Raw genomic sequence first — 24,893 nt, forward strand, 5'->3', positions numbered from 1 at the left:
GCTGGACGTGCGGCTCACACCTGTGATCCCAGCACTTTGGGAGGAGGCCGAGGCAGGAGGATTGCTTGAGCTCAGGAGTTTGAGACCAGCCTGGGCAACATAGTGAGACCTCATCTCTAAAATAAATAAAAGAGAATCGGAAAAGAAGAGTCTCCATTTCCTTTTCCTGTATTTTACATAAACTATCAGTGCCTAGAACCCCATAGCCCAGAGAAGGTGAACAGCTTTCGCCTCCGGTTGCTGCTGCATTTGGAGAGTGTGAGGCAGCTTCCCCGGGTGGTTGGTCAGTGGAGGAGCTGACAGGACGGCCGGACTGCCCAAGAAGGAGGATGACCCAGACTCCCTCCCCTGACAGAGTCCTCCCGGGGGCTGTGCCAGCCACAAGGAAGGTGACCCAGACTCCCTCCCCTGACAGAGTCCTCCCGGGGGCTGTGCCAGCCACAAGGAAGGTGACCCAGACTCCCTCCCCTGACAGAGTCCTCCCGGGGGCTGTGCCAGCCACAAGGAAGGGCGGTGCTGCAAGGTGCCTGGGGCCCTGGACATGGTTCTGTGTGAGCACAGCATTGAGTGCTCAAGGCCCTGGCATCGTTCCGCTCAGCATAGCCTCAGGCGCCCGGGGCCCTGGACGTCATCGTTCCGCTCAGCACAGCATCAGGTGTCCGGGACCCTGGACATCATTATTCTGCGTTGGCACATCAGGTGCCTGGGGCCCTGGACGTCATTCTGCATCAGCACAACATCACCAGTGACGAGAGCCTCCCCAAGTGGTTGATGGGAAGGCTGGTTCGGTCCTCCAGAGGCGGTGGCCTTCTCTTCCTCGATGACATTGCCGGGCTGCACCTTGTGAGAGGCCGTCGCTGAGAGTGCAGCCAAATGGAACCATCAGGAGGGGTGTCTCGGGGGTGTCGAAATGGTAAACAGTAGTGTGGTAGTTTTCAGATTTTGCAATGCTGTGGTATGTGTCAGCTTTTTATTTTTTATTTTCTTATTTAATTTTAATTTTTTTTAGACAGTCTCACTCTGTCACCCAGGCTGGAGTGCAGTGACATGATCTCGGCTCACTGCAGTCTCCGCCTCCCAGGTTCAAGGGATTCTCCTGCCTCAGACTCCCCAGTAGCTGAGATTACAGGCACCTGCCACCATACCTGGCTAATTTTTATATATTTAGTAGAAATGGGGTTTCACCATGTTGGTCAGGCTGGTCTCGAACTCCTGACCTCAAGTGATCCGCCCACCTCGGCCTTCCAAAGTTCTGGGATTACAGGTGTGAGCCGCCACGTCTGGCCCCATGTCAGCATTTTAAATTTGTAAGTTGATGCAATGCTTATTCTAAAATATCGAATTTTGTATTATTATAATATATGCATATTATATATTTTTATATATACACACTTTTTCATAAAGGGCTATCAAAATCCTATAGGCTTCAGGCACAATAGATGCCCCTGCATCTACTCAAGAGTTGATTTTTCTGGATTATTCTGTCCATGAGAGACCATATGCATGTCATCAGAGGATGAACTTCTCATCCAAATCTGTGCTGTTTTCTGGGCTGGCTCAGCTGGAAGAGATGGGGGAGGGGATAGGTTCTGATTTGGAGACATAGTTTTTTGTTTTTTGTTTTTGAGGTGGAGTCTCACTCTATCGCCCAGGACATCTGGGAGTGCAGTGGTGACATCTTGGCTCACTGCAACCTCCACCCTCCGAGTTCAAGTGATTCTCCTGCCTCAGCCTCCCAACTAGGATTACAGGCACCTGCCACCGTGCCCAGCTAATTTTGTTTTGTATTTTTAGTAGAGATGGGGTTTTACCATCTTGGCCAGTCTGGTCTTGAACTCCTGATCTCGTGATCCACCCACCTCAGCCTCCCAAAGTGCTGGGATTACAGGCGTGAGCCACCACGCCCGGCCTGGAGACATGGTTTTAAGGGACAGCTGTGTGCTATGTCCTTGCAGGCTGCTGTGTTGACATCTGATAGCACAGAGGGACTGGGCTCTGGACACAGCTCCGAGACTCCTCGGTCAAGGGAACAGCTGGAAGAGGTTTGTTCTCTTTGGGCAGCCGTGAACATCGCTAGGACCTCCGGGGAGGAAGTCCAGGGAAATGGTGGTTGTCCTGAGCTCCCATCCAGGACTCTCAGTTCTCATCTTTGGGATCTTGGGGGCAATGTGGCTCTACTTTTTATTTCTTACTGTAAGTGGGATTATATCAAAACACCTAATCTAACACAGAGCATCAGCTTTCCCACAGAAGTGAATCTTTAGATACCTGAAGTCAAGCCTTCTGTCCCAAAGCGTTTTACTTTTCATCCTTTTAATGAAAGTGCGCCTAAAGCGGCCAGGCGCAGTGGCTCACGCCTGTCATCCCAGCACTCTGGGAGGCCGAGGCGGGCGGATCACCTGAGGTCAGGAGTTCGAGACCAGCCTGGCCAACATGGCAAAACCCTGTCTCTACCACAAATATGAAAATTAGCTGGGCGTGGTAACGTGCGCCTGCAATCTCAGCTACTCGGGAGGCTGAGGCAGGAGAATTGCTTAAACTCGGGAGGCGGAGGTTGCAGTGAGCCGAGATCGCGTTACTGCACTCCAACTTGGAGACAGGGCAAGACTCCATCTCGGGGTGGGGAAGACCTGTAGCTTGGAAAGATGATGTAGGGGTGCACTGTAAGGGGTATATTGGAGGGGGAATTCCAGGCAGCAGGGAGAGGGCTGGCGGGGGGGCTTTCCTGTGAGTGGGTAAGCAGGACTGTGAGAAGGGCAAAGGCCCAGGAGCCATGGAGGGGCCAGGACAGGGTGGTGAGAGAGAGGGAGCAGTGCCACCGGCTCGTCCACGTATTTCACTGAAGCCTGTGCCACTTCTGCACATCCCACCTCCACCCATGCACGCCTCTGCCTGAACCACTCCATTAACCAGCTGGCCTCTGCTTGGGGTGGCCCAGGGGAGCCGAGAGGAGATGGGGAGGGTGGATGAGGTTAGGATATCATTCTCGGACTTCCTTCATCGAGCCCACAACCCAGGCCTGGGTGGCGCCAGCTCTGTAGCCAGGCTCAGCTCTGTCCTGTGGTCTCCCCACACCCTGCCCATGTCTGTGCCAGGCCCCTTTCTTGGGTCCTCCTTGATTCCTCCAGCTTGAGGTCCACATCCCACCTCTACTCCGTCCACGCCTCTCCTCTGGGCTGATGGTAGGATCACAAGCATGGGCGGCCCCGACACCTGACCAGCACCGCAGACCAGGCCCTGTGCTAAGACATCCAGGCGGATGGGGAAAAAGATGGGTGGTACCACTCCAGAACGGGAAACCAGACAGAGGGCAGGTTCTGTTTTGTTTGCGACGGAGTCTTGTTCTGTCACCCAGGCTGGAATGCAGTGGCGTGATCTCGGCTCAGTACGACCTCCTCTCCCAGGCTCAAGCAATTCTCCTGCCTCAGCCTCCCAGGTAGCTGGGATTACAGGTGTGTGCCACCATGCCCGACTAAAATTTTTTTGTATTTTTCGTAGAGATAGGGTTTCACCAAGTTGATCAGGCGGGTCTTGAACTCCTGACCTTGTGATCTACCCACCTCGGCCTCCCAAAGAGCTGGGATTACAGGCATGAGCCACTGCAACCAGCCGATACAGGTCGTTTTAAAAACAGTATTATTTGCACACCATACAATTTACACTACTAATTCTCTAAGAAACTTGGGATCACTTAACTGCCCTGCCCTTGAATCTTCAACAGCTCTTAACCCCCCACATAGAGGACTTCCTAGCCTGGTGCCTGCATATCTGTTTCTTCATTCAGGCACCTCTTCTCACTGAGAGACCTGAGCACTCGTACGGTTCTCTGTGTGACACCTAATATCTGACTGTAGACTCATGAGTTGTATGAAGAAAAATTACAAGGGGCTTTGAGGTGGTAACAGAGAGGACTGACTCTAGACCACAGTGTTGGAATTCCAAAAAAGAGAACCAAGAATACAGAGGGAGAACCCCATGAAGAGCTAAAAGCTGTCCCAGGATTGGAGGACCCACCAGTCCTGTCCAGGGGATGACAGGAGACTCACCCTGACACCTCCCTGGGGAATTTTTCACTGGTGTCACAGAGAAGACCCTAAAAGCTTGCAGAGATAGAACAGTTTCCACACAAAGAATAAGAACCGAAATGGCCATAAGCTTCTCAGCATCAAAACTGGAGCTGGCAGCTTCTCGGTTCCTAAAGAACACGGTCTGATCTCCAAGCTGGAATTTGATACCCAGCCAAACTGTCAACTAGGAAGAAAGAAATTTACAGACGTACGAGAGCTCACACTGGCCTGTCAGGAACCTTCTGTCAAGATGCAATAGCAGGGTGGGCTTCAGATGAGAAAAAGCCAGGGACTGGCACATGCCCTTTCTGCAGACACCACAGTCATCCTCCTGTCCTACCTGCTGTTCTGCGGCAGCCCTGCCACTCCTGTCACGAGGTGGCTGCTTGGCCGGGTGCCATGGCTCACACCTGTAATCCCAGCACATTGGGAGGCTGAGGCAGGCGGATCACCTGAGGCCAGGAGTTTGAGACCATCCTGGCCAACATGGTGAAACCCCGTCTCTACTAAAAATACAAAAATTAGCGGGGCGTGGTGATGTGTGCCTGTAATCCCAGCTACTCAGGAAGCTGAGGTAGGAGAATCGCTTGAACCCAGGAGGTGGAGGTTGCAGTGAGCTGAGATTGCACTCCAGCCTGGGTGACAGAGCAAGACCCTGTCTCAAAAAAAAAGAGAGGTGGCTGTGGATCCCCTTGCCTTGATTGTGGCTTTGGAGACCGATGGAAGGAGGTGGAAATGATGGTGTGTGGTTTCTGAGGCCAGGTCAGAAAAGGCCTTTGCTTCTGCCAGCTCTCTGGGAGCCCTGGCTCTACCAGTGCTCACTCTTCGAACCTGGCCTCCATGTTCAGTGAAGCTCAGGCCACACCAGGAGGCCACATGGACATGTCCTGCTTGACAGTGACCGCTAAGCCCAGGTTCCAGTGATCCTGGCCGAGGTGCCAGATGTAGGAGTTAAGGAGCCTCCCGATGACCCCAGCCCAGCTGAGCAAGTGGGCAGGACGGCGGGGATAGGCAGCTCCCAAAGGCTCCCTCCCCGCAGCAGGACCCCTGCATCTCTGTGGGAAAAGACAACTGTAGGGGCCCTAAAAAAACATTTATTGATTAAAACCTCATGCATGGCCGGGCACGGTGGTTCACGGCTGTAATCCCAGCACTTTGGGAGGCTGAGGCACGCAGGTCACCTGGCCAACATGGGGAAACCCCGTGTCTACTAAAACTACAAAATGTAGCTGGGCAGGCCGGGCGCGGTGGCTTGACGCCTGTAATCCCAGCACTTTGGGAGGCCGAGGCGGGTGGATCACGAGGTCAGGAGATCGAGACCATCCTGGCTCACATGGTGAAACCCTGTCTCTACTAAAACATACAAAAATATTAGCCGGGCGTGGTGGCGGGCGCCTGTAGTCCCAGCTACTCGGGAGGCTGAGGCAGGAGAATGGCGTGAACCCGGGAGGCGGAGCTTGCAGTGAGCCGAGATCGCGCCACTGCACTCCAGCCTGGGTGACAGAGACTCCAGCTCTTAAAAACACAAAAAACAAACAATAAAAAAACCTTCACGTCAAATGACTTCAGCATAGACTGGGCTCAGGTGCGCACCTGCTCGTGTGCACGCGTGTGTACCCACGTGTATGCATGCATGGGCGCGCGTGGGCATTCCTGTGTCTCAAGTCCCTTTCCCAGGACGTCCTGGAATCAGCGGCCCCACCCTGGGCCGGGTCAGCGCGTGCCATCGGAGCCCCCACGTCAGCCTCTCTCTCCGATTGGCACCTGGCACCCCAGTGCGCAAGCCCCACGTCATCACGGGGGCCGCTGGGCCCGGCCTGGTCTGCAGTGTGGGAAGCCGGCCAGGCCTGTAACCAGCGCCCGGGCCGAGGGCCGGACCTGCGTCCGCTGCGGGGCAGGGATACCGGGTCCCTGCAGGGAGCTCAAGCCCCAGCGCGCCCGCGAAGAGCTGCGCGGACTCCCGGCTGCTTCCCCCGAATCCCGGGCGCAAGAAGCGCGAAGCCGGACGAACGCGGGGAGCGCGCGGCGAGCCCAGCCCCTCCCGCCGCCCGGGGTCACGCGCCGCGCGGTCCCGCCCCGCCCCGCAGCGCCTCAGCCGACCAGGGCTTCCGAGCGAGCAGAGTCCCGCGCCCCGCACTCCATGGAGCAGCTGCTGCGCGCCGAGCTGCGCACCGCGACCCTGCGGGCCTTCGGCGGCCCCGGCGCCGGCTGCATCAGCGAGGGCCGAGCCTACGACACGGACGCAGGCCCAGTGTTCGTCAAAGTCAACCGCAGGACGCAGGTGCTGGCCCGTGCGCAGGCGGGGGCTCTGCGGGTCTCTGCGGGGCCTGGGGAGGCGGAGGGGTCGGGGGCAGGCGCATTTCCTGGGGCTGGGCCTGGGGAGGGATCAGCTTTGGCCCTTGGGAGGTGGCACCTGCTGGGTGAGCCCGGCTCAAGCGTTCTGTGAAGGTTTGTGTCTGCACGATCCGTGACCTTCCTTTGGCCTCCATGCGCAGCGCACAGGCTTCTAGGGGTGGTTTTAACTTTTCTATCCAGCAAGCTTCGAGGGATGTGAGGCTTGGGGTCCTTGGCTCAGCTCTGGGCCGCCCTTCTCAGCCCACCGGCCTCCTGGCAGTGGGAAAGAAGCAGAGACATGGCTGGGCCCCTGGCAGGGACCCCACGGGCCAGGCCAGCGTTCTCCTTCACACAGGCCTTGCCTGTGTTTAGACCTGATTTCTATCTCCTGCTGAAAATAGTTCTGTTTAAGAATGTATGGAAGGCCGGGCGCGGTGGTTCACACCTGTAATCCCATCACTTTGGGAGGCCGAGGTGAGTGGATCCCTGAGGTCAGGAGTTTGAGACCATCCTGGCCAACATGGTGAAACCCCGTCTCTACCAAAAAATGCAATAATTAGCCGGATGTGGTGCCACGGGCCTGTAATCCCAGATACTGGGGAGGCTGAGGTAGGAGAATCGCTTGAACCCGGGAGGCAGAGGTTGCAGTGAGCCCAGATCAAGATCACGCCACTGCACTCCAGCCTGGGTAACAGAGTGAGACTCCATCTCAAAAAAAAAAAAAAAAAAAAAAGAGGCCGGGCGCGGTGGCTCACGCCTGTAATCTCAGCACTATGGGAGGCTGAGGCAGGTGGATCACCTGAGGTCGGGAGTTTAAGACCAGCCTGACTAACATGGAGAAACCCCGTCTCTACTAAAAAATGCAATAATTAGCCGGATGTGGTGCCACTGGCCTGTAATCCCAGCTACTCGGGAGGCTGAGGCAGGAGAATTGCTTGAACCCAGGAGATGGAGGTTGCAGTGAGCCATTGCACTCCAGCCTGGGCAACAAGAGCGAAACTCCCTCTCAAAAAAAAAAAAGTATGGAAAATGTTAACGGAGGAAGTGGAGAAGGTTAGCTTCAGCCTTGAGAGCCAGCAGGTGGAGAAAGGCAGGCCTGGGTGCCCTCCCGGCCCAAGTGGGCTCAGAAGGCCTGCACACTCTGGTGGGGGAGCTCTCTGAGGGGCAGCAGGGGTCCTGGTGGGGAGTGCTGGCAGGAGGAACACCAGAGCCATGCAGCCTGGGCGTGCGATCGGATCCTCCGGCATCACCTGCTCTGCCGGCTCAGAACCAAATCCCTCAAAGTGGGGAGTCCCACTCACAGGGAAGCAGTTTTTGGTTCAGGCTTCTCACGGGCCCTGGGAAACTTCCTCAGCTGGTCCTGAAAGCTCTGCAGGGTGAGACCCGTCCTTCCCTCCCACCCCCACGAGGGGCCGGCACACAGTAGCTGCTCAGTCCATGCATAAGAGCAGGTGACGCTGGGGCCCCTGGGGCTTAGCAGCCCCAAGGCCGGGAGTTCCTGGCCTGGTGCATGGGAGGCTCGCCCTGGAGCAGGGCTGGGGTGTGCCGGCCGCCCTCCCACCTGTGGACGCTCACACCCACCCTCGGTGCAGGCTGGCCAGGGCTGCCAGGCTGGGGAGGCTGTGCCTGGGCTTTCCCTGGGGTGCTTTGAAGGAAAGGGCGTTCTGTTCGTGTGCACCAGCAGATGCTTTGGTCTCGTTCATGAGGTTTGATTTTTTTAAACATGCAATCCTACACTTTGGGAAACTGAGGCAGGTGGATCACTTGAGGCTAGGAGTTCGAGACCAGCCTGGCCATCATGGTGAAATTCCATCTCTTTTTTTTTTGAGACGGACTCTTGCTCTGTCGCCCAGGCTGGATCTCGGCTCACTGCAAGCTGCGCCTCCCGGTTCACTCCATTCTTCTGCCTCAGCCTCCCGAGTAGCTGGGACTACAGGTGCCCGCCACCTTGCCTGGCTAATTTTTTGTATTTTTAGTAGAGACGAGGTTTCACCGTGTTAGCCAGGATGGTCTCGATCTCCTGACCTCATGATCCGCCCACCCCGGCCTCCCAAAGTGCTGGGATTACAGGTGCGAGCCACCGCGCGCGGCGGTGAAACTCCATCTCTAGTAAAAATACAGAAAAACACAGCAGGGTGGGGTGGCCCACACCTGTAATCCCAGCTACTCAGGAGGCTGAAGCAGGAGAATCGTTTGAACCCAGGAGGCGGAGGCTGCCGTGAGCCGAGATCATGCCACTGCCCTCTAGCCTGAGTGACAGAGTGAGACCGTGTCTCAGAACAAACATGCAATTCTATAGGCCGAGGTATTCACAGACCACGTTCATCAATGCATGTTTTCAACCAATGTGTACTGTACGTGAGGTGAGAGTTCACCTAACTGAAAACTGGAATGTTTGTGGGAATATTTCAGAAACAGGAAGGCCCAGGTCCCACGGGAGGCATTGGGGGCCGGCCGGGTGTGCGGTGCATTTTACCTTCCCAGCCCCTGCCCTGGACCTGAGGCCCCGCCTGATGGGCCCAGCCCTCTTCTTCCCTGCCCGACGTGTGTGCCCAGGTTAGCTCCAGTGAGGCCTCTGCTGTGGCTGCCCCACCCTAAGAGGCAGCAAGGAAGGTGGGTAGCCCGGGGGTCCAGCTCTGGACCTTGGTTCACTCACACCTCCCCACGCCCTCAGTGCTCCCTGGCACCCACACATGGCCTGTGCATCCTCCTGTCACAGCAGCCTGCAGACCCCACACCCCTCACGCCCCAGGCTCAGCCTCAGCCTTGCAGCCTCTCGTCTCCGACGGGGGGCCCCTCTGCACCCTGCCCTCTGTGGTGGACGCCAGCTCCCAGCCAGAGCCAGCTATCAGTGACTGAAGGTCCTTGTGACTCCCACGTGGTAGCTTCCGTCAAGGGCCCAGTGGGCAGAGGCCCTGGCTGAGTCAACAAGGCTGACAAGGCTGTGTTCTGGATGCAGGCCCGGCAGATGTTTGAGGGGGAGGTGGCCAGCCTGGAGGCCCTCCGGAGCACGGGCCTGGTGCGGGTGCCGAGGCCCATGAAGGTCATCGACCTGCCGGGAGGTGGGGCCGCCTTTGTGATGGAGCATTTGAAGATGAGGAGCTTGAGCAGGTGAGTGAGTGTGAGACCCATATGCACACATGTGTACAGGCAGAGAGAGACTCAGAGACAGACAGAGAGAGACAGAGAAAGGGATAGAGATGGGGAGGGAGACAGAAACAGGGAGAAGCCTGTGGCTGAGCCGTCCACACAACTGCCCGGTTATCAGAGGCAGGGCCAAGAGTTCCACCCTGCCATTCTTAATGGAGATAAAAAGTTACTGCTTTCTGGTATGTGACTGGTTTTCCTAGATAAGTTTGGCTGTAATGAGGCTGCATAAAATATATATATATATATATATATATTTTTTGAAACACAGTCTCGCTCTGTTGCCCAGGCTAGAGTGCAGTGCAGTGGTGCAATCTCGGCTCACTGCAACCTCTGCCCCCAGGGTTCAAATGATTCTCCCACCTCAGCCTCCTGAGTAGCTGGGACTACAGGTGTCCACCACCACACCTGGCTAATTTTTGTATTTTTAGTAGAGATGGGGTTTCACCATGTTGGCCGGGTTGGTCTCAAACTTCTGACTTCAAGTGATCCACCCACCTCGGCTTCCCAAAGTGCTGGGATAACAGGCCTGAGCCACCACACCTGGCCAAAATAAGTATATTTGAACCCATCATTTGCTTTGTACTTTATTTTTATTTTATTTTATTTTTCCGAGACAGAGTCTTGCTCTGTTTCTCAGGCTGGAGTGCAGTGATGCAATCTTGGCTCACTGCAAACTCTGCCTCCTGGGTTCAAGCAATTCTCTTGTCTCAGCCTCCCGAGTGGCTGGGATTACAGGCACCCCACCACCTCACGCAGCTAATTTTTTTTTTTTTTTTTTTTTTTGAGACGGAGTCTCGCTCTGTCACCCAGGCTGGAGTGCAGTGGCGCGATCTTGGCTCATTGCAAACTCTGCCTCCTGGGTTGACGCCATTCTCCTGCCTCAGCCTCCCGAGTAGAAGGGACTACAGGCGCCCGCCACCACGCCCGGCTAATTTTTTGTATTTTTAGTAGAGACGGGGTTTCACCATGTTAGCCAGGATGGTCTCGATCTGCTGACCTCATGATCTACCCGCCTTGACCTCCCAAAGTGCTGGGATTATAGGCGTGAGCCACCGCGCCCGGCCTAATTTTTGTATTTTTAGTAGCATGTTAGCCAGACTGGTCTCAAACTCCTGACCTCAGTGATCCGCCTGCCTTGGCCTCCCAAAGTGTTGGGATTACAGGTGTGAGCCACCACACCCAGTCCATCTTTTTCTTTTGCTTTTTCTTTCTTTTTTTTTTTTGTTTTTTGAGACAGAGTCTTACTCTGTCGCCCAGGCTGGAGTGCAGTGGCGCAGTCTAGGCTCACTGCAAGCTCTGCCTCCTGGGCTCAAATGATTCTTCTGCCTCAGCCTGCAGAGTAGCTGGGACTACAGGTGCACCACCATGCCTGGCTAATTTTTGTATTTTTAGTAGAGATGGGGTTTCACCATATTGACCAGGCTGGTCTGGAACTCCTGGCCTCATGATCTGCCTGCCTTGGCTTCCCAAAGTCCTGGTACTATAGGCCTGAGCCACTGTGCCACTATGCTTGGCCCTGCATTTTCACTTATCATTACTTTTTCAGCACTCCTCCCTTAATTCCTGGTACCTCCTAAGACTTCTGTTGAAGCTCACTTGGTTAATTCCTCTTTGTAATTACATGATGTTATTTTCTGGAAAGAGTCTTTGCCAGTGCTGGGCGTGGTGGTTCACACCTGTAATCCCAGTATTTTGGAAAGCCGAGGCAGGAGGAGACCCCATCTCTACAAAAAAAAAAAAAGCCAGGAATGGTGGCACAGGCATGTGGTCCCAGCTAGTTGTGAGGCTGAGGTGGGAGGATTGCTTGAGCCCTAGAAGTCAAAGCTGCAGTGAGCCACGATTGTGCCACTGCACTCCAGCCCGGATGACAGAGCAAGGCCTGGCCCCAGAAAAGAAAGAAAAAGAAAAAGAAAGAGTCATCGCCTGGTGTTCACTTTTTATTGTTTGAAGAATGGAGAATAGTTTTCAATATATTTAAAACATTTCTCAAAATGGAACAAACTGGGTGGTGTTATTTATTATTTGTTATTTTAATTAGCTGCATTTCTTCTTTCCTCAGTCAAGCATCAAAACTTGGAGAGCAGATGGCAGATTTGCATCTTTACAACCAGAAGCTCAGGGAGAAGTTGAAGGAGGAGGAGAACACAGTGGGTATGTTCAGATTGCTTTTGGGTACCCTTGACCCAGCCACATTGTCTACCCTAGATGGGTGCTCATGGTACTTCTTGGTGGCATTTCAATAATAGGTTGAGTTGTATACTGTCTGTCTTTACACTACATTATGAAAATGAGATTATTAAGTAAGAATTTTGATGTAGCTGATAAGCTAGTAGAATTGGCACATGATCCCTTTTATACCCAGCCCTCCTGTCTGGTGTGCTTGAGGTAATAATAACCCCTTTTATACCCAGCCCTGCTGTCTAGTGTGCTTGAGGTAGGAGTGTCCTGGCAGATCCATATATTGACTAATTGCTACTGTATGTAGTACATCCTCAGACCACCTATATTCTAGCATGCGTAGCCCAGGCTTGTACTGATGCTCTGCTGAGGTCTGGCATTTAAGAGAAAGACAAACAGCTCCTTCAGGCCAAGGATCTCTGTCAACAGGCCGAAGAGGTGAGGGTGCTGAGCCTCAGTATGTGAACAAGTTCGGCTTCCACACGGTGACGTGCTGCGGCTTCATCCCGCAGGTGAGTGCCTGGGTGAGGGTGTTCCCTGATGCCCTAATGCTGGTCACCCACTCTTTATACGTGACAGAATGCTAATCCCCCAAGCACCAGCAAGATTGACTACTTGATTTCTGAAAGCAGAGTAGAAGCTGTGATACCTGGAATGGGGAGAGCAGATGCTGAGGGTCACTGAGCTGAGCTGGGCAGGGTCATGGGACATGCTGGGGCAGGCAGATCAGCATTCCAAGCAGAGCGAGCCTCAAGTGCAAAGGTTGTGTTGCACAAGGCTCCTGATGAGTCTGAGGGACTGGAGACAGTGGGTGATGGGTAGTGTGCAAAGTCAGGGATTAAGTGCTGATTACTCAGCTCCTCTCCTGAGGCCTTTACAAATTATTATTTATTTAGATACAATTGAAATATAATTCACATAAGATCCACCATTTTAAAGGATTAGAATTAATTGGTTTTTAGTACATTCACGATGGTGTGCAACCATCACTGCTGTTTAACTCCAGAACATTTTCTTTCTTTTCTTTTCTTTTTTTTTTTTGAGACGGCATTTTGCCCTTGTTGCCCAGGCTGGAGTGCAATGGCACGATCTCGACCCACCGCAACATCGGCCTCCTGGGTTCAAGCGGTTCTCCTGTCTCACCCTCTCAAGTAGCTGGGATTACAGGCATGCACCACCACACCCGGCTAATTTTTGTATTTTTAGTAGAGATGGGGTTTCATGTTGACCAGGCTGGTCTCGAACTCCTGACCTCAGGTGATCTGCCCTCCTCGGCCTCCCAAAGTGCTGGGATTACAGGCATGAGCCACCGCGCCTGGCCTTAATGTTGTATTTTTAGTAGAGACGGGGTTTCTCCATGTTGGTCAGGCTGGTCTTGAACTCCCAACCTCAGGTGATCCACCCACCTTGGCCTCCCAAAGTGCTGGGATTACAGGTGTGAGCCACCATGCCTGGCCAGAACATTTTCATTATCCTAAAGCAGAACCCATTAGCAGTCACTCCCCATTTCCCCCTTTCCTGGTCCCTGGCAACCTCTAATGTACCTTCTGTCTCTTTGAATTTTCTGGATATGTTATATGAGTGGAAACACATAATATGTGATCTTTTGTATCTTTCACTCAGCATCATGTTTCACGGCTCTTCCATGTTGTAGCAGGTGTTAGAATGTTATTCTTTTATGGCTGAATAATATTCCATTCTATGGCTAGGCCACACGTTTCTTTACATATTCCTTTTTATGGCTGAATAATACTGGGGCCTCTAGAACCATCATCTTTGAAATCTGTGAACTTCCAAAGAAGACTTTGGACAGCCCAACTGCCCTGTGCTTCCCTTGAAGAAGCCAATATTGGACCATATTTTGGTTTTGTTAGGAACACAGCACCCATTATATAAGAGCTAGTTCAAAGTCACTGCTTCTTGAAGAGAGAATACTTTCAAATCTGTCTCCTCGTCGACGCCTGTCCTGACTAGTTGGGTCCCTGAGGACAATGACCAAGCTCTCCCTGGTGTGGGTAGAGGGTGATTCTCCCAGCTGGAGGTCACCTGGGGCAAGATCCTCATGAAGCCCAAGCAGATTTAGGGTTCCCAGCCAACAGGCAGTCCTCACATCTGGGCTCGCTAGAACTGCACATGGAGCTTACCAGATTTACCGAGACCCCCGAGATCTCAGCCACAGCTGGCTCCCCTGGGGTCACACACCTGTCCGGAGCCAGTGAGCAGCACCCTCTTCACCTGTCCAGGTGAGCACGGCTGGGTGCAGCTTGTGGTCCTGTGGTCCTGCTGTGGATGCTGAGGTCAAGGGCTGCAAGTGGTGGGCTCTACAGGACTTGGCTGGCCCAGCAGAGTGGTGTTTCAAAGAAATGAAGTGAAATCTTACCCAGAGCCCCTGTGTGTGAAGCAGACGAGAAGGGGGCTAGTCTGTTTGGAGCACAGGGAGCCCCTCAATGCCCCTTGGACTCCAGGATCAAGGAACCCACCTCAGATCAGGTGCAGCCTGGCTAGGAAGGGTAGGGGGCCAGGGAGGACACCTGCCCTGCTTCCTGCTTGTTGTGCCTCAGACAGCACCAGGTTCCGGAGGCTTCCCACTCCTTGGGAGGGCTCAATGGGTCCTGGGGGAATGTGTGCTGCAGCCACTAGGGGGCAGGGCTGAGCGGCGGGCTCCTCAGACACCTGGGCAGTAAGGCCCCCTGGGGCTGCCAGCTGGGTCGGCTGTGGTGCTTGCCCCATGCTCTGTACACTGCCACATACAGGCACCCTTCTAAGCACTTCATTGAACTCAACTCACCCACTTGCCCTAGCAGGTAACCAGGCAGATAATGTCACTGATCCGTTTTATACATGAGGAAAGTGACATGCAGAGTTCACGCCTGGGTCCGTGGAGCTTGTCAGCAGGGCAGCTGGGCTTCGACCCTCAGTCTGGCTTCAGACCACAGGCCCTGACCATGACGCAGCCCCTCTGTCAGGGGAGGCCTGGTCATTGGGACCAGCTGTGTACCCAGGTGGCACCTTCCCCGGGTAGCTTGGAGGATCACAGCCCCTCTGTTCAGGTGGCGGGACTGGGCTAGCCCAGGCTGGTCGCCTGCTTCCAGCACTAAACCTGGTTGTCTTGCAGAAAGAGGACAGAGCTCAGACGCTGGGAGCTTGGGCAGGCAAATGGGAAATAACGGGAGGCTGCACGGTGCACCTCTGAGCTGGGGATCTGACAGCCAGGCTATGGGGAGGGGCCTTTCCGTCCTGCTCTTGAGGTGCACACAGCACCAGAGGGGGAGCCCAGGGGCCGAGTCACCACAGCACCCATGTGCAGGAAGATTCTTGGTGGGGGCCACTGACCAGAGCGGTCCTCCCCAAAGGAGTTTTACAAAATAACCCTTTGTATAAAATCAGCTTTGTATTTTTCTCTACAGAGGTGTAATCTGACATAAATTGCACCCATTTAAAATGTATAATTTGGTACATTTTGATGTTTGTACCTGTGAACCTTTTACCACAGTCAAGGTGAGTATACTGATTACCCCCAAAAGGTTCCTTGTGCCCTTCCCTGCCCCTGGGCAACCATTCATTGGTGTTGTCATTGTAGATTAGTTTGCATCTTGTGGAATTTAATATAAATAGAATCATGTGGTATGTCTTCTGTCTGCTTCTCTCATGAAGGGGTGGGTTGCCCCTCCACACCTGTGGGTGTTTCTCGTTAGGTGGAACGAGAGACTTGGAAAAGAAAAAGACACAGAGACAAAGTATAGAAAAAGAAATGAGGGGACCCAGGGAACCAGCGTTCAGCATATGGAGGATCCTGCCAGCCTCAGAGTTCCCTTAGTATTTATTGATCATTCGTGGGTGTTTCTCCGAGAGGGGGATGTGTCAGGGTCACAAGACAATTGTGGGGAGAGGGTCAGCAGAGGTCTTTGCATCATAGACAAGGTAAAGGATTAAGTGCTGTGCTTTAGATATGCATACACATAAACATCTCAATGCTTTACAAAGCAGTGTTGCTGCCTGCAGGTCCAACCTCCAGCCCTAAGGCGGTTTTTCCCTATCTCAGTAGATGGAACGTACAATGGGGTTTTATACCGAGACATTCCATTGCCCAGGGACGGGCAGGAGACAGATGCCTTCCTCTTGTCTCAACTGCAAGAGGCATGCCTTCCTCTTCTAATCCTCTTCAGCACAGACCCTTTACGGGTGTCGGGCTGGGGGACGGTCAGGTCTTTCCCTTCCCACGAGGCCATATTTCAGACTATCACATGGGGAGAAACTTGAACAATACCTGGCTTTCCTAGGCAGAGGTCCCTGCGGCCTTCCGCAGTTTTCGTGTCCCTGGGTACTTGAGATTAGGGAGTGGTGATGACTCTTAACGAGTATGCTGCCTTCAAGCATCTGTTTAACAAAGCACATCTTGCACCGCCCTTAATCCATTTAACCCTGAGTTTGACACAGCACACGTTTCAGAGAGCATGGGGTTGGGGGTAAGGTCATAGATTAACAGAATCTCAAGGCAGAAGAATTTGTCTTAGTACAGAACAAAATGGAGTCTCCTATGTCTACTTCTTTCTACACAGACACAGTAACAATCTGATCTGTCTTGCTTTTCCGCACACTCTCACTCAGCATAATCATGCCGATATTTATCCAAGTCTAAAATCCTTTGATATTCATCCGTGATACGCATCCATGTTGCATGTGTCAAAAGCCGATTCCCCTGTACGGATCTAACACAGCCTGTTTATCCATTCACATGTGGATGGATTTCTGGATCATTTCCAGTTTTTGCTCATACAAATAAGCCGCTGTGAACCTTTGTGTACAAATCTTGGTCTGGACAAATGCTTCCACTTATCTCGGGTAAATACCTAGGAGGGGGATGACTGTGTCATATGGTAGGTCCATATTTAGCTCCTTAAGAAACTACTGGCCGGGTGCGGTGGCTCACACTTGTAATCCCAGCACTTTGGGAGGCTGAGGCAGGTGGATCACAAGGTCAGGAGATCGAGACCATCATGGCTAACACAGTGAAACCCCCATGGCTAACACAGTGAAACCCCGTCTCTACTAAAAAACACAAAAAATTAACCGGGCGTGGTGGCGGGCGCCTGTAGTCCCAGCTACTTGGGAGGCTGAGGCAGGAGAATGGCGTGAACTCGGGAGGCGGAGCGTGCAGTGAGCCGAGATCTCGCCACTGCACTCCAGCCTGGGCGACAGAGCAAGACTCCGTCTCAAAAAAAAAAAAGAAACTACCAAAGTCTTTTCCAAAGTGGTTGCACCATGTTGCATTCCCACCAGCAGCATATGGGAGTTCCAGTTCCTCCACATCCTTGTCAACACTTGAGACTTTTTGTTTTAAATTACAGCCATCCTAGTGGGCGTGAAATATTATCTCACTGAGGTTCTATTTTGCATTTCCGTAATGACGAAAGATCTGGAGCATCTATTCGTGTGCCTGTTTGCTGACAAAATATCTTCTTTGGTGAACCATGTGTTCAATTATTTTGTCCAATTTGTGAATAGGGTTTTTTTTTATTATTGAGTTTTGAGATTTCTTTGTGTATTTAGGATATGAGTGTTTTACCAGATATATGATTTGCGAATAGTGTCTCCTAGTTTGTTGTTTGTGTATTTTCTTGGAAGCGTCCTTCAGAGGCTGGGCATGGTGGCTCGCGCCTGTAATCCCAGCACTTTCGGAGGCCGAGGTGGGCAGATCACTTGAGGTCAGGAGTTCAAGACCAGCCTGGCCAACATGGTGAAACCCCATCTCTACTAAAAATACCAAAAAATTAGCCAGGCATGGTGGTGGGCACCTGTAATTCCAGCTACTCGAAAGGCTGAGGCAGGAGAATTGCTTGAACCTGGGAGGCAGGGAGGTTGCAGTGAGCTGAGATCGTGCCATTGCACTCCACCTGGGCAACAAGAACAAAACTTGGTCTCAAAAAAAAAATTTCCTTATTATCCTTTTTATTGTTGTTGAGATGGAGTTTCACTCTGTTGAGCAGGCTAGAGTGCTGTGGTACGATCTTGGCTCACTGCATCCCCTGCCTCCCGGGTTCAAGCGATTCTCCTGTCTGTCTCCCAAGCAGCTGGGACTACAGGCACCTGCCACCACGCCTGGCTAATTTTTGTATTTTTAGTAGAGATGGGGTTTACCATCTTGGCCAGGATGGTCTCGAACTCCTGATCTTGTGATCTGCCTGCCTTGGCCTCCCAAAGTGCTGGGATTACAGGTGTGAGCCTCCACGCCTGGCCTCTTGCTTACATTAGGTTTAATGTGCTCTTTTTCTGGTTGGTTAATGTAGCAGCTGAGGTCATTACTGTGAGATCTTTGCTAACACAGACGTTTAGTGCTACACATTTTCCCCAAGTACTGCTTTAGTGGCATCTCACAAATTATAAGTTGTGTTTTTGCTTTCATTCAATTGAAAACACTTTCTAATTTCCCTTTAGACGTCTTCCTTACACAGATTTTAGAACTGTGTTTAGTTTTAAAATATTTGAGGATTTCCCAGAATTTTTCCTATTGATTTGGTTTTGTTTTGCTTTTCTGAGATGGAGTCTTGCTCTGTCGCCAGGCTGGAGTGCAATGGCACAATCTCAGCTCACTGCAACCTCTGCCTCTTGGTTTCAAGCGATTCTCCTGTCTCAGCCTCCTGAGTAGCTGGGACTACAGGCATGCACCACCACGCCCAGCTACTTTTTGTATTTTTAGTAGAGATGGGGTTTCACCATGTTGGTCAGGATGGTTTTGATCTCTTGACCTCGTGATCCGCCCACCTCGGCCTCCCAAAGTGTTGGGATTATGGGCGTGAGCCACCAGGCCCGGCCTTCCTATTGATTTCTAATTGAATTTCATTATACTTTGCATGCTTAAATTCTTCTCAATTTATTGAGATTTGTGTGCGTGGAGAGAGAAATCCTACTCTATTCCTTTTCTTATAGGCCACTAATCCTGTTGGATTAATAATTCACCCTTACGATTTTATTTAACCCTAATTACCTCCTAGAGGCCCTTCCTCCAAATACAGGTATATTAGGGGTTAGGGCTTCAACGTAGGAACGGGCGTGGGCACCATTGAGTCAATAGCAGGATATGGGATTTATCTATTTTTCCTGCAGTTCTTTTATGTATTTTGAAGCTGTGTTATTAGAGGTGTAGGCATTTAGGATTATTATGTTCATTAGTCGACTCCCTTTGTGAAATGACTATACTTGATTTTCTTTGCTTTGAAATCTACTTTGTCTTGTATTAATGCAGCCACTCTAGCTTTCTTTTTTTTTTTTTTCTTTTTTTTCTTGAGATAGAGTTTCGCTCTTGTTGCCCAGGCTGGAGTGCAATGGCGCGATCTCCGCTCACTGCAACCTCCGCCTCCCAGGTTCAAGCGATTCTCCTACCTCTGCCTCCCAAGTAGCTGGGATTATAGGCCCACACCACCATGCCCGGCTAATTTTGTATTTTTAGTAGAGATGGAGTTTCCTCATGTTGCCTAGACTGGTCTTTAACTCCTGGGCTCAAGGGATCTGCCCACCTCAGCCTCCCAAAGTGCTGGGAATTGCAGGCGTGAGCCACTGTGCCTGGCCTCCAGCTTTCTTTTGACTAGTGTTAGCATGGTATATCTTTTCTATCCTTTCAAGCTTTTTTTTTTAATAGATAATGTCTTTTTGCACGTAACTTATTGTTGGATTTGCTTTATTTTTCCAACCTGCCAATCTGTCATTTACCAAGAGTATTTATTTTTGACATTTGTATTTAATGTGCTTAGTCATATGGTTAGTTTTGAGTCTGTCATCTTGCAATTTGTTTTTTGTTTCATCTGCCCTTTGTTCTCTCTTTACCTGCCTTCCTCTGGGTTGAGTATTTTATGTTTCTGTCTTACCTCCTTTGTTGGCTTACTAGGTATCTTTGCTGTGTTTTGAATGGTCCCTCTAGGGTTTAGGCAGCACTTGGCTCCGAATTGCAACAGTGGCCTCTTTTCCCTTGTTGTGCAGGTGAATGAGTGGCAGGATGACTGGCCGACCTTTTTCGCCCGGCACCGGCTCCAGGCGCAGCTGGACCTCATTGAGAAGGACTATGCTGACCGAGAGGCACGAGAACTCTGGTCCCGGCTACAGGTGGGCACGGCAGTGACTTCTCTGGGAAAGAGCTGGTCCTCTCATGATCCCGCCGCATTTGTGCGGGGTCGTCTGTAAAACGGAGCTGGAGCAGGGAACATTGAGTCCTGGAGCACACATCAGGGAGGAAGGGGGGCAGGGGCGGGGGTTCCCCCAACAGGGAGTCCGAAAGGAGTGAGGAGTGAAGACACACTTGGCTCCTCGTGCCCCTCTCCACTGCTAGGTCACCAGGTATTTAGCCTCAGACTTTCCTCATGTGAAACACAGGTGCTTGTAAATGGTGGTGTTTACCATGATTACTGTTCTTACTATCAGTAACACTTGTCCACTCCATCCTGTTCCTCTCCCATGGGAAGATGTGGGTACCAGATGATCCAGAGTGACTGATTTCAAAACATAACTCTCGGCCGGGCGCAGTGGCTCACACCTGTAATCGCAGCATTTGGGAGGCCTAGGTGGGCGGATCACTTGAGGTCAGGAGTTTGAGACCAGCCTGGCCAACATGGTGAAACCCTGTCTGTACTAAAAATGCAAAAATTAACCGTGCATGGTGGTGCATGCCTGTAATCCCAGCTACTTGGGAGGCTGAGGCAGGAGAATCACTTGAACCTGGGAGGCGGAGGCTGCAGTGAGGGGAGATTGCACCATTGCACTCCAGCCTGGACGACAGAGTGAGATCCTGTATCAAAAAGAAAAAAAATCAAAATATAACTCTCAAAATGTTAAAAAAGAATGTGCATGTCAATCCAGAGTGAGTATACATCAAAGAGACTTGAACTCATCAATGAAGAAACTAGGCTGGGCACGGTGGCTCAAGCCTGTAATCCTAGCACTTTGGGAGGCTGAGGTGGATAGATACCTGAGGTCAGGATTTCAAGACCAGACTGGCCAATATGGTGAAACCCCATCTCTACCAAAAATACAAAAATTAGCTGGGTATAGTGGCGGGCGCCTGTAATCCCAGCTACTCAGTAGGCTGAGGCAGGAGAATCACTTGAATCTGGGAGGCGGAGGTTGCAGTGAGCCGAGATGGCGCCACTGCACTCCAGCCTGGGTGACAGAGCGAGACTCCCTCTCAAAAAAACAACAAAACCAAACAAAACCTGCAGACATATATGTGTAGCGAAATAGAAGTGGCCAGAGTTTGCTAAGGTAGCGCAACACTGGTTCCTATTCTGTAGGTCGATTAAAACTATAACCTCGGAGGTTCTCCACTGTGTGGAGCTTGTAGACCTAAATTAGGAGGAAATCCTAAGTTAGACAAAGCTAGACTCCCCTGAAGTCAGGTGGCCCCTATTTCTGGGCTTGGCAGGCAGTGCTGGGGCTGGACACCGAAGCAGATCGCGAGTGGGCTTTGCCTTATTTCCAAGAACGAGGTGATGAGACCGGGGCTCCCTGAGGCCAGCGATAACTGCAGCCGTTGCTCTCGTAGGTGAAGATCCCGGATCTGTTTTGTGGCCTAGAGATTGTCCCCGCGTTGCTCCACGGGGATCTCTGGTCGGGAAACGTGGCTGAGGACGACGTGGGGCCCATTATTTACGACCCGGCTTCCTTCTATGGCCATTCCGAGTTTGAACTGGCAATCGCCTTGATGTTTGGGGGGTTCCCCAGATCCTTCTTCACCGCCTACCACCGGAAGATCCCCAAGGCTCCGGGCTTCGACCAGCGGCTGCTGCTCTACCAGCTGTTTAACTACCTGAACCACTGGAACCACTTCGGGCGGGAATACAGGAGCCCTTCGTTGGGCACCATGCGGAGGCTGCTCAAGTAGCGGCCCCTGCCCCACCTTCCCCTGTCCCTCTGTCCCCGTCCCTGTGCCCCCGTCCCTGTGCCCCCGTCCCTGTCCCCGTCCCCCCGTCCGTCTCCCCGTCCGTCTCCCCGTCCCTCTGTCTCCATCCCCCCGTCCCCCCATCCTCCTGTCCCTGTCCCCCCGTCCCCGTCCCTCCATCCCTGTCCCCCGTCCCCCTGTCCCCCGTCCCCCTGTCCACATACCCCTGTCCCCCTGTCCCCGACCCCCATCCCCGTCCCCCCATCCCTGTCCCCCATCTCCGTCCCCGTCCCTCCTGCCCCGTCCCCGTCCCCGTTCCCCCGTCCCCATCCCACATCCCCGTTTCCCCTGTCCCCATCCCCCATCCCCGTCTCCCATCGCCGTCCCCCCGTCCCCCTGTCCCCGTCCCCCCATCCCTGTCCCCCCGTCCCTGTCCCCCTTCCCCCGACCCCTCCCAGATCCTGGGGACCAATAAAGCCCGCAGCGGGCCTCGGCTGGCGTCCTGCGCCTCCTTCCTCCGCTCGTGGGGCTGCTTTCAGGGCCAGACGCACGGCGAGCTGTGCACGGACGTTTTTGCGGCGATTCAGGGGAAACGCACGCGGACCCGGTAGCCAAGGCCAAAGTCGGCGCAGCGCCCACCGCGGCCTCCGGGCCCCGCTCCCGCTCTGGGGCGCGCCACCACTCGGCGCGGGGCCCGTGTGATCCGCGCGGGTCCCAGCGTGGCGCGAATAAGTGTCAGGGCGGTTGGCTCTGAGCGGTGGGTCCCGGGGCTCGCCTCGCGCCCCCCACCGCGTGCTCAGGCCCCGCCCCTCCCCGTCCACGCATGCTCAGGCTCCGCCCCGCCCCACGGTCCCCCCCCGTCCCACCCGCCCCCCGCCCCGCCCCCCGGCGTGTTGTGGCTCCGCCCCGCTGTCTCCGGCCCCACCGCAAGCCCCGCCCCTGCCACCCACGCGTGTCCGGGCCCCGCCCCCGTCGCGCGCAGCCCCGCCCCTATCCTCGCGTGCTCAAGCCCCGCCCCGGCGGCCCCCGGCCCCATCCCGAAGCGCCGCCCCCCCGCACACCGCCTGCTCAGGCCCCGCCCCGCTGTCCTCCGGCCCCGGCCTCACCCCGCAGCCCGGCCCACCGCGTCTCAGGCCCCACCTCCTGTCCTGCCCCGCCCACCGCGTGCTCAGGCCCCGCCGAGCGGTCCCGGCTCCGCTCGCGCCCTGTGGGGTCCACGGCGCGCTCTTCCAGAGCCTTTGGGACCCGTGCCCGCTCGCGTCCTCAAGTGCACGCGCCGTCCCGCGCGCGGTATTTTGGCGGCCGACGCGTTCCGTAGCGAGGCCGGCGAGTGGGGTCGGAGGTCGCGGGGCGGGGCCAGCGTCGGTTGCCGCCTTAGCGGGCGCCTCCTTTTCATCCCTCATCCTTCATCCCTGGCTTTCGCGCTCTAGCGGAGTGGGATCTGCGAACACGTGAGGCGGGGGCGCGGTCCCCAGGCTGCCGAGATGGCCCTGAGCGACGAACCGGCCGCGGGCGGCCCCGAGGAGGAGGCGGAGGACGAGACACTGGCCTTTGGCGCGGCGCTGGAAGCGTTCGGCGAGAGCGCGGAGACCCGGGCGCTGCTGGGCCGCTTGCGGGAGGTGCACGGCGGCGGCCCGGAGCGCGAGGTGGCCCTGGAGCGGTTCCGCGGTGCGTGGGCGGCGCCGCGTGCCCGCTTCCTCCCCCGGCCCGGGTTCGGCGCGCTGAGTGCACTTTCCCGGGCGGGGACCGCAGCCCGGCGGCGCCGGCCGCTCTGCGAGGGCTGCCGGTGCGCGGTCCCGCGGGCCGTGGTGGGGCGCGGCCTTCCTAGGCGGGAGAGGGCCACCCCGGCGCGGCGTTAGGTGCACGGGGCAGACGCGCGCCTCCCTTGGGGGGACCGTGGCCCGCGGAGCGCCTGCTCTCGCACGGGGTGAAGCCTCTGCGGCCTCCCCGGGAGGCGGGGTGCAGAAGCCCTCCGGCCCCCGTCTCCGTCACTGGAGGAGGTTCCTGGGCTGGGGAGACTCGGGCCAGACCCCTCCGGACAGCTGGTCAGCCCTGCAGTGTGGACTCCCAGGCTTGCCTCCACCGAGCGCGGTTTCTGTGAATGTTGTGTGGACAGGGAGATAGGGAATGAGAGAGGGGGACGCAGGGAACAAACCTGCTGCAAACAAAGCGCGCCTCGGGTGGGGAGGGCAGCAGCCTGTCCGTTCCGTGGACGCCGTGGACAGAGCGGGCTGGCCGGGTCCGTGCCTCTGCAGGCGGGGTGGGGTGTAGGTACCCCTGTGGAGGCCATTCGATGAGTCTAAATTCTCCGAGTTCAGACCCACCTTTACCGCTGTCTATAATGGGTTATTTCCGAACAAGTCCTTAGGAGCTCATAGCTAAGTAGTTACATGGGGTTTTGTAATTCAGTAAAATCATCTTTGTAGACCCTTTGAGTAAGAAGAACTTTTGCATTATTTGGCCTTCCTCATTTTAGAATGACAGCACTTTGATTTTAGGAGTCAGGCAGGGTGGGGGGCCTCGTGGGAGGAGTGCGGGCTTCGGCGTCAGATGCTCCTGCCTGTGAATTCTGGCCCTGTCGCTTGGACCTGATACTTGATTGCCCGTTTCTTCGGGTGTAAGCTGGGGCGGATAACGATGCCTCTCGTGCAGAACTGTTCTGAGGGTGAGGGACCCTCATCCAGGGACCAGTGAAGCCAGATTTCTTGTTCCTGGTGTAACAGCCCAATGGCTTCTTCCTTTTTTTTTTTTTTTTTTTTGATACGAAGTCTTGCTTTGTTGCCCAGGCTGGAGTGCAGTGCAGTGGTGCGATCTTGGCTCACTGCGGGAAACTCAACCTCTCAGGTTCAAGCTATTCTCCTGTCTTAGCCTCCCGAGTAGCTGGGACTACAGGCGCGCGCCACCACGCCCGGCTAATTTTGTATTTTTAGTAGAGGGGGTTTCACCATGTTGGCCAGGCTAGTCTCAAACTCCTGACCTCAAGTGGTCGCCCGACTCAGCCTCCCAAAGTGTTGAGATTACAGGTGTGAGCCACTGCGCTCGGCCCCAGTGGGTTCTTTCTGCGGGCTGCCCAGATAGAGTTGATTTGTCAGGGCAGGGGAGTTGCCATGGAGAAGGTTTAGTTCTCGCAGAGCCGGTTGAAAGGGAGACTAGACTAGAGATTTTTTTTTTTTTTTTTTTTTTTGAGGCGGAGTCTCACTTTGTCCCCCAGGGTGGAGTGCAGTGATGAGATCTCAGCTCACTGCAACCTCCACAACCTCCACCTCCCAGGTTCAAGCGATTCTCCTGCCTCAGCCTCC

The 24,893-nt window shown here is 54.1% G+C and overlaps 2 protein-coding genes across 3 annotated transcripts in view; both read left to right on the top strand.

The window, feature by feature from the left end:
* Window positions 1-5,875: 5,875 nt before the first annotated feature.
* Window positions 5,876-22,093, top strand: FN3K (fructosamine 3 kinase). The gene is made up of 6 exons (XM_003808970.5): window positions 5,876-6,348; window positions 9,361-9,512; window positions 11,611-11,702; window positions 12,159-12,241; window positions 19,704-19,826; window positions 21,259-22,093. Exons 1-6 carry the CDS (start codon window positions 6,208-6,210, stop codon window positions 21,595-21,597), a joined length of 930 nt encoding a protein of 309 aa, XP_003809018.1. The 5' UTR covers window positions 5,876-6,207; the 3' UTR covers window positions 21,598-22,093.
* Window positions 22,094-22,681: 588 nt separating this feature from the next.
* Window positions 22,682-24,893, top strand: part of TBCD (tubulin folding cofactor D) — a 200,357-nt gene continuing 198,145 nt past the window's right edge. Inside the window, exon 1 of one of the 2 annotated variants that reach the window (XM_034943211.3) lies at window positions 22,682-23,262. In XM_034943211.3, coding sequence (XP_034799102.1) covers window positions 23,079-23,262 — 184 coding nt within the window. In that variant the 5' untranslated portion in view covers window positions 22,682-23,078. Of the gene's footprint in view, window positions 23,263-23,495; window positions 23,640-24,893 lie in introns of those variants that run through there. The other variant, XM_055101986.2, reaches the window with a different exon arrangement.

This window comes from Pan paniscus, chromosome 19 (assembly GCF_029289425.2).
Source record: "Pan paniscus chromosome 19, NHGRI_mPanPan1-v2.0_pri, whole genome shotgun sequence".
Taxonomy (NCBI): domain Eukaryota; kingdom Metazoa; phylum Chordata; class Mammalia; order Primates; family Hominidae; genus Pan; species Pan paniscus.

Coding starts and splice junctions, on each gene's coding strand:
- FN3K (XM_003808970.5), top strand. CDS start 6,208: ATGGAGCAGCTGCTGCGCGCCGAGCTGCGCACCGCGACCCTGCGGGCC. Junction 12,242..19,703: donor GCTGCGGCTTCATCCCGCAG/GTGAGTGCCTGG, acceptor CTTGTTGTGCAG/GTGAATGAGTGGCAGGATGA. Junction 19,827..21,258: donor AACTCTGGTCCCGGCTACAG/GTGGGCACGGCA, acceptor TTGCTCTCGTAG/GTGAAGATCCCGGATCTGTT.